General features: G+C 52.9%; 1 protein-coding gene across 1 annotated transcript in view; it reads left to right on the top strand.

The window, feature by feature from the left end:
- The first annotated feature begins 2,297 nt into the window (after window positions 1-2,297).
- The window catches only part of LOC127919379 (intermembrane lipid transfer protein VPS13B-like), a 72,427-nt gene continuing 65,609 nt past the window's right edge, over window positions 2,298-9,115 (top strand). Inside the window, exons 1-2 of the mRNA XM_052502871.1 lie at window positions 2,298-2,557; window positions 8,931-9,115. The exon at window positions 8,931-9,115 is cut by the window's right edge and continues 36 nt beyond it. Coding sequence (XP_052358831.1) covers window positions 2,440-2,557; window positions 8,931-9,115 — 303 coding nt within the window. The 5' untranslated portion in view covers window positions 2,298-2,439. The remainder of the gene's footprint in view (window positions 2,558-8,930) is intronic.

The following is a 9,115-nucleotide window of genomic DNA, read 5'->3' as shown; positions in this document are numbered from 1 at the left end:
CTGAACCATCCACAGTGACTGTGACTGAAACCCTCCACGGTGACTGTGACTGAAGCCCTCCATGGTGACTGTGAAGGCCTCCACGGTGACTGTGAAGCCCTCCATGGTGACTGTGAAGCCCTCCACAGTGACTGTGACTGTGAAGCCCTCCATTGTAACTGTGACTGAACCCTCCATGGTGACTGAAGCCCTCCAGGGTGACTGTGAAGTCCTCCATTGTAACTGTGACTGAAACCCTCCATGGTGACTGTGAAGCCCTCCATGGTGACTGTGAAGTCCTCCATTGTAACTGTGACTGAAACCCTCCATGGTGACTGTGAAGCCCTCCATGGTGACTGTGAAGTCCTCCATTGTAACTGTGACTGAAACCCTCCATGGTGACTGTGAAGCCCTCCATGGTGACTGTGACTGAACCCTCCATGGTGACTGAAGCCCTCCATGGTGACTGTGAAGCCCTCCATGGTGACTGTGAAGCCCTCCATGGTGACTGTGAAGCCCTCCATTGTAACTGTGACTGAAACCCTCCATTGTGACTGTGAAGCCCTCCATTGTAACTGTGACTGAAACCCTCCATGGTGACTGAACCCTCCATGGTGACTGTGAAGCCCTCCATGGTGACTGTGAAGCCCTCCATTGTAACTGTGGGAACTGGGATTCCACCCTGTGTGTGTTTTCCCCCCTGCCTCAGATTAGTGACCTAAACTACCTCACGCCGCACACAGGAAAAACACACATTTCCTTATTCATGATTGATCTGTGCTCGCCATAGACGGCCTCATGGGCAGTTACCGCCGTGAGTTACCCAGTGAGTTACCCAGTGAGTTACCCAGTGAGTTACCCAGTGAGTTACCCAGTGAGTTACCCAGTGAGTTACCCAGTGAGTTACCCAGTGAGTTACCCAGTGTTTATTTCTCAGGATTCTGTGGCTTTGAACTGTGTCCAACAAGAGAACAGCTTGACACAATGCGGAGAGGTTAGTTTTGTATGGGTCAGATTTAGGAGCGAAAGGGACATGTGCTTTTCCATTACACCAGTGTTGTCCTTCTGAGGAGGTTCACCCAGCCTTGTCGTGTCAACACTGAGACAGCACAGAGTTCATGGTCTGTTGAAGACTAAGTTACCCTGGTACAGAAACCCCCCTCACAGCTCCTCCCTGCTCCTCACAGTTCCTCCCTGCTCCTCACTGCTCCTCCCTGCTCCTCACTGCTCCTCACTGCTCCTCACTGCTCCTCATTGCTCCTTCCTGCTCCTCCCTGCTCCTCATTGCTCCTTCCTGCTCCTCCCTGCTCCTCACTGCTCCTCCCTGCTCCTCACTGCTCCTCCCTGCTCCTCATTGCTCCTTCCTGCTCCTCACTGCTCCTCATTGCTCCTTCCTCCCTGCTCCTCATTGCTCCTTCCTGCTCCTCCCTGGTCCTCATTGCTCCTTCCTGCTCCTCCCTGCTCCTCATTGCTCCTTCCTGCTCCTCCCTGCTCCTCACTGCTCCTCCCTGCTCCTCATTGCTCCTTCCTGCTCCTCATTGCTCCTTCCTGCTCCTCCCTGCTCCTCATTGCTCCTTCCTGCTCCTCCCTGCTCCTCAAGCTGTTGGTGTGTTGTATGTATTAATTTGATGCACAGTTCTAATGGTGCACCATCTCTCTTCTTCTCTCTCCTCCTCTTCCTCTCTCCTCTTCCTCTCTCTCCTCTTCTTCTCTCCTCCTCTTCTTCTCTCTCTCCTCCTCTTCCTCTCTCTCCTCTTCTTCTCTCCTCCTCTTCTTCTTCTCTCTCCTCCTCTTCTTCTCTCTCTCCTCCTCTTCCTCTCTCTCCTCTTCTTCTCTCCTCCTCTTCTTCTCTCTCTCCTCCTCTTCCTCTCTCTCCTCTTCTTCTCTCCTCCTCTTCTTCTTCTCTCTCCTCCTCTTCTTCTTCTCTCCTCCTCTTCTTCTCTCTCTCCTCCTCTTCCTCTCTCTCTCCTCCTCTTCCTCTCCCTCCTCTTCCTCTCTCTCCTCTTCTTCTCTCCTCCTCTTCTTCTCGCTCTCTCCTCTTCCTCTCTCTCCTCTTCTTCTTCTCTCTCCTCCTCTTCTTCTTCTCTCTCCTCCTCTTCTTCTTCTCTCTCCTCCTCTTCTTCTCTCTCTCCTCCTCTTCTTCTCTCTCTCCTCCTCTTCCTCTCTCTCCTCTTCTTCTCTCCTCCTCTTCCTCTCTCTCCTCTTCCTCTCTCCTCCTCTTCCTCTCTCTCCTCTTCTTCTCTCCTCCTCTTCTTCTCGCTCTCTCCTCTTCCTCTCTCTCCTCTTCTTCTCTCCTCCTCTTCTTTTTCTCTCTCCTCCTCTTCTTCTTCTCTCCTCCTCCAGTTGGATCTCCAGTCATGCTGTGTGTTCCTCCCCAACGACAGCCTCCCCTCTCCCAGCACCATTATCTGTGGAGACATCCCCGGTACTGTCCGTAGCTGGTACCACAACCAGGCCACCATGCCTGGGACTCTGGTAGTCTGCCTGCCCCATATCACTGTGCTGTCTGCTGGACACAAACACATGGAGCCCCTGCAGGACCTCCCCTTCATGGTGTCCAGGCCCATACTGGAAGAAGGTATGTTATTACACCTGTTATTACACCTGTTATTACACCTGTTATAGCAGGACCTATCCTTCATGGTGTCCAGGCCTATACTGGAGGAAGGTATGTTATTACACCTGTTATTACACCTGTTATTACACCTGTTATTACACCTGTTATTACACCTGTTATTACACCTGTTATTACACCTGTTATTACACCTGTTATTACACCTGTTATTACACCTGTTATAGCAGGACCTCTCCTTCATGGTGTCCAGGCCCATACTGGAGGAAGGTATGTTATTACACCTGTTATAACACATGTTATAGCAGGACCTCGCCTTCATGGTGTCCAGGACCATACTGAAGGGAGGTTGTTATAACACCTGTTATAGCAGGACCAGACTGGAGGGAGGTGGTTATAACAGCTGTTATAGCAGGACCAGACTGGAGGGAGGTGGTTATAACACCTGTTATAGCAGGATCAGACTGGAGGTTGGTGGTTATAACACCTGTTATAGCAGGATCAGACTGGAGGGTGGTGGTTATAACACCTGTTATAGCAGGACCAGGCTGGAGGGAGGTGGTTATAACACCTGTTATAGCAGGACCAGACTGGAGGGTGGTGGTTATAACACCTGTTATAGCAGGATCAGACTGGAGGGTGGTGGTTATAACACCTGTTATAGCAGGACCAGACTGGAGGGAGGTTGTTATAACACCTGTTATAGCAGGACCAGACTGGAGGTGGTTATAACACCTGTTATAGCAGGACCAGACTGGAGGGTGGTGGTTATAACACCTGTTATAGCAGGACCAGACTGGAGGGAGGTGGTTATAACACCTGTTATAGCAGGACCAGACTGGAGGGTGGTGGTTATAACACCTGTTATAGCAGGACCAGACTGGAGGGAGGTTGTTATAACACCTGTTATAGCAGGACCAGACTGGAGGGTGGTGGTTATAACACCTGTTATAGCAGGACCAGACTGGAGGGAGGTGGTTATAACACCTGTTATAGCAGGACCAGACTGGAGGGTGGTGGTTATAACACCTGTTATAGCTGGACCAGACTGGAGGGAGGTTGTTATAACACCTGTTATAGCAGGACCAGACTGGAGGGTGGTGGTTATAACACCTGTTATAGCAGGACCAGACTGGAGGGAGGTTGTTATAACACCTGTTATAGCTGGACCAGACTGGAGGGTGGTGGTTATAACACCTGTTATAGCTGGACCAGACTGGAGGGAGGTGGTTATAACACCTGTTATAGCAGGACCAGACTGGAGGGAGGTTGTTATAACACCTGTTATAGCAGGACCAGACTGGAGGGTGGTGGTTATAACACCTGTTATAGCAGGACCAGACTGGAGGGAGGTGGTTATAACACCTGTTATAGCAGGACCAGACTGGAGGGTGGTGGTTATAACACCTGTTATAGCTGGACCAGACTGGAGGGAGGTTGTTATAACACCTGTTATAGCAGGACCAGACTGGAGGGTGGTGGTTATAACACCTGTTATAGCAGGACCAGACTGGAGGGAGGTTGTTATAACACCTGTTATAGCTGGACCAGACTGGAGGGAGGTTGTTATAACACCTGTTATAGCAGGACCAGACTGGAGGGAGGTGGTTATAACACCTGTTATAGCAGGACCAGACTGGAGGGAGGTTGTTATAACACCTGTTATAGCAGGACCAGACTGGAGGGTGGTGGTTATAACACCTGTTATAGCTGGACCAGACTGGAGGGAGGTTGTTATAACACCTGTTATAGCAGGACCAGACTGGAGGGTGGTGGTTATAACACCTGTTATAGCAGGACCAGACTGGAGGGTGGTGGTTATAACACCTGTTATAGCAGGACCAGACTGGAGGGTGGTGGTTATAACACCTGTTATAGCAGGACGTTGTGTTCTGAATCAAATATGTTTAAAAACCCAACAATGTTTTAAGTGAAAAGTCCAAATGCCAAAAGACACAGAACATTCAAATCAGAACCAAATGAACCCTAGCTGTCCCAAATGAGCCCTAGCTGTCCCAAATCAGAACCAAATGAACCCTAGCTGTCCCAAATGAGCCCTAGCTGTCCCAAATCAGAACCAAATGAACCCTAGCTGTCCCAAATCAGAACCAAATGAGCCCTAGCTGTCCCAAATCAGAACCAAATGAACCCTAGCTGTCCCAAATATGCCCTAGCTGTCCCAAATCAGAACCAAATGAACCCTAGCTGTCCCAAATGAGCCCTAGCTGTCCCAAATCAGAACCAAATGAGCCCTAGCTGTCCCAAATGAGCCCTAGCTGTCCCAAATCAGAACCAAATGAACCCTAGCTGTCCCAAATCAGAACCAAATGAACCCTAGCTGTCCCAAATCAGAACCAAATGAGCCCTAGCTGTCCCAAATGAGCCCTAGCTGTCCCAAATCAGAACCAAATGAACCCTAGCTGTCCCAAATCAGAACCAAATGAACCCTAGCTGTCCCAAATCAGAACCAAATGAACCCTAGCTGTCCCAAATCAGAACCAAATGAGCCCTAGCTGTCCCAAATCAGAACCACATGAACCCTAGCTGTCCCAATCAGAACCAAATGAACCCTAGCTGTCCCAAATCAGAACCAAATGAACCCTAGCTGTCCCAAATGAACCCTAGCTGTCCCAAATCAGAACCAAATGAACCCTAGCTGTCCCAAATGAACCCTAGCTGTCCCAAATCAGAACCAAATGAACCCTAGCTGTCCCAAATGAACCCTAGCTGTCCCAAATCAGAACCAAATGATCCCTAGCTGTCCCAAATGAACCCTAGCTGTCCCAAATTAACCCTATCTGTCCCAAATGAACCCTAGCTGTCCCAAATCAGAACCAAATGATCCCTAGCTGTCCCAAATGAACCCTAGCTGTCCCAAATGAACCCTAGCTGTCCCAAATGAACCCTAGCTGTCCCAAATGATCCCTAGCTGTCCCAAATGATCCCTAGCTGTCCCAAATGATCCCTAGCTGTCCCAAATGATCCCTAGCTGTCCCAAATGATCCCTAGCTGTCCCCCTAAACGTCTGGAACATGGACATGAGGACGAGGACATGTTGAACACTGTGGATGCATTCCTCATTTACCTTGAGAAATGACAGATCCCCGGTCTCAGTGGCGAGACTGTTAATGTGTGTGTGTGTGTGTGTGTGTGTGTGTGTGTGTGTCTGTGTGTCTGTGTCTGTGTCTGTGTCTGTGTGTGTGTGTGTGTGTGTGTGTGTGTGTGTGTGTGTGTGTGTGTGTGTGTGTGTGTGTGTGTGTGTGTGTGTGTCTGTGTGTCTGTGTCTGTGTCTGTGTCTGTGTGTCTGTGTCTGTGTCTGTGTGTGTGTGTGTGTGTGTGTGTGTTGGATCGATATATAGTACCGCTGTCTCTACATGTGGCGAAGGTGAGGTTGACATAACCATGTCTATTCCTCCTCTAGAACATTCCGCCGTGCTCTCTGACAGAAAACGGGGGGACCCTCGTTGGCTAAATGACATCAGAGTTGGGCACACACAGATTAACAAAAAAAGAAAAAACCCCTCAGAACAAACGCTTACATCAGAGGTCTGTCGGTGTAACAGCTAAAAGGAACGACCCCGTGGGTCTAGTAAATCATTCCCTGGCTTTGAAGGGCTCTTCATCTCTCATGGTTAATGCCCCGGATCGGAGCTCGCTGGGCTGCCTGGTAGAGGTGTGGCGTAGCCTGGGGGAAACTCCTTGTGTGTCTCTGTCTCGGGAAACGGGCTCTCTCCTTGTGTGTCTCTGTCTCAGGGAAACGGGCCGTGTGTGTGTGTGTGTGTGTGTGTGTGTGTGTGTGTGTGTGTGTGTGTGTGTGTGTGTGTGTGTGTGTGTGTGTGTGCTGGACTCTCCACGCCCTCCTCCTCCCCTACCAGCCAACAGTAATATGTTAGACTCTGAGGACCGTGAAACCAGGGTGGTCACCCTTAAATCAGGAGATGCCTGTCTATCTCTGTCTCTGCCAACTGGGACCAGGCCCACCTTACTGCCTGTCTGTCTCTGCCAACTGGGACCAGGTCCACCTTACTGCCTGTCTGTCTCTGCCAACTGGGACCAGGCCCACCTTTACTGCCTGGCCTGGCTGCCTGTCTCTGTCTCTGCCAACTAGGACCAGGTCCACCTTACTGCCTGTCTGTCTCTGCCAACTGGGACCAGGCCCACCTTTACTGCCTGGCCTGGCTGCCTGTCTCTGTCTCTGCCAACTAGGACCAGGTCCACCTTACTGCCTGGCCTGGCTGGTTGCCTGCCTCTGTCTCTGCCAACTAGGACCAGGCCCACCTTACTGCCTGGCCTGGCTGCCTGTCTCTGTCTCTGCCAACTAGGCCCAGGTCCACCTTACTGCCTGGCCTGGCTGACCCTAACCCCACCTTACTGCCTGGCCTGGCTGACCCTAACCCCACCTTACTGCCTGGCCTGGCTGACCCTAACCCCACCTTACTGCCTGGCCTGGCTGACCCTAACCCCACCTTACTGCCTGGCCTGGCTGACCCTAACCCCACCTTACTGCCTGGCCTGGCTGACCCTAACCCCCCTATGGCTCCAGTAGTGATGGTGTCTATGCAAAATGTCCTCCCTGAAGCCTCATCCTAAGTGTCAGCACCGGCTTCCTGTTGTCCTTCCTGAGGCATCATCCTAAGTGTCAGCACCGGCTTCCTGTTGTCCTTCCTGAAGCCTCATCCTAAGTGTCAGCACCTGGCTTCCTGTTGTCCTTCCTGAGGCCTCATCCTAAGTGTCAGCACCGGCTTCCTGTTGTCCTTCCTGAGGCATCATCCTAAGTGTCAGCACCAGCTTCCTGTTGTCCTTCCTGAGGCCTCATCCTAAGTGTCAGCACCGGCTTCCTGTTGTCCTTCCTGAAGCCTCATCCTAAGTGTCAGCACCGGCTTCCTGTTGTCCTTCCTGAAGCCTCATCCTAAGTGTCAGCACCGGCTTCCTGTTGTCCTTCCTGAGGCATCATCCTAAGTGTCAGCACCGGCTTCCTGTTGTCCTTCCTGAGGCCTCATCCTAAGTGTCAGCACCGGCTTCCTGCTGTCATTCCTGAGGCCTCATCCTAAGTGTCAGCACCGGCTTCCTGCTGTCATTCCTGAGGCCTCATCCTAAGTGTCAGCACCTGCTTCCTGTTGTCCTTCCTGAGGCCTCATCCTAAGTGTCAGCACCGGCTTCCTGCTGTCATTCCTGAGGCCTCATCCTAAGTGTCAGCACCGGCTTCCTGCTGTCATTCCTGAGGCCTCATCCTAAGTGTCAGCACCGGCTTCCTGTTGTCCTTCCTGAGGCCTCATCCTAAGTGTCAGCACCGGCTTCCTGTTGTCCTTCCTGAAGCCTCATCCTAAGTGTCAGCACCGGCTTCCTGTTGTCCTTCCTGAGGCCTCATCCTAAGTGTCAGCACCGGCTTCCTGTTGTCCTTCCTGAAGCCTCATCCTAAGTGTCAGCACCGGCTTCCTGTTGTCCTCCCTGAAGCATCATCCTAAGTGTCAGCACCGGCTTCCTGTTGTCCTTCCTGAGGCCTCATCCTAAGTGTCAGCACCGGCTTCCTGTTGTCCTTCCTGTCTCCCTGTATTAACCCTGTCTCTCCACCTTCCCCCTGTCTCTCCACCTCCCCCCCTGTTTCTCTCCCTTCCCCCCTGTCTCTCTCCACCTTCCCCCTGTCTCTCTCCACCTTCCCCCTGTCTCTCTCCACCTTCCCCTGTCTCTCTCACTCCACCTTCCCCCCTGTCTCTCTCCACCATCCCCCTGTCTCTCTCCACCCCCCCCGTCTCTCTCCACCTCCCCCTGTCTCTCTCCACCCCCTGTCTCTCTCCACCTTCCCCCTGTCTCTCTCCACCTCCCCTGTCTCTCTTCCTTCCCCCTGTCTCTCTTCCTTCCCCCTGTCTCTCTCCACCTCCCCCTGTCTCTCCACCTCCCCCTGTCTCTCCACCTTCCCCCTGTCTCTCTCCACCTCCCCCCCTGTCTCTCTCCCTTCCCCCCTGTCTCTCTCCACCTCCCCCTGTCTCTCTCCACCTCCCCCTGTCTCTCTCCACCTTCCCCCTGTCTCTCTCCACCTTCCCCCTGTCTCTCTCCACCTTCCCCCTATCTCTCTCCACCTCCCCCTGTCTCTCTTCCTTCCCCCTGTCTCTCTCCACCTTCCCCCTGTCTCTCTCCACCTCCCCCCCTGTCTCTCTCCCTTCCCCCCTGTCTCTCTCCACCTTCCCCCCTGTCTCTCTCCCTTCCCCCCTGTCTCTCTCCACCTCCCCCCGTCTCTCTCCACCTCCCCCTGTCTCTCTCCCCCTTCCCCTGTCTCTCTCCACCTTCCCCCCTGTCTCTCTCCCTTCCCCCCTGTCTCTCTCCTTCCCCCTGTCTCTCTCCCTCCCCCCGTCTCTCTCCCTCCCCCCCCTGCCCTGCCCAGGTGATGCCTTCCCGTGGACCATAACCCTGAGCCAGTTCAGTGTGTACACCCTGTTGGGTCAGCAGCGGTCTCTCAGTCTCCTGGAGCCGATGGGCTGTACCTCCACCCTGGCCGTCACCTCCCACAAGCTGCAGGCCGCGGGCCCCGAAGGACGACACGCCTTCATCGTCTGTCTGCACGTTGAC

Source organism: Oncorhynchus keta, unplaced genomic scaffold (genome assembly GCF_023373465.1).
Source record: "Oncorhynchus keta strain PuntledgeMale-10-30-2019 unplaced genomic scaffold, Oket_V2 Un_contig_16457_pilon_pilon, whole genome shotgun sequence".
Classification (NCBI taxonomy): Eukaryota; Metazoa; Chordata; class Actinopteri; order Salmoniformes; family Salmonidae; genus Oncorhynchus; species Oncorhynchus keta.
The sequence above is the reverse complement of the archived record's forward strand: the minus strand, read 5'-3'. Positions and strand labels throughout refer to the sequence as shown.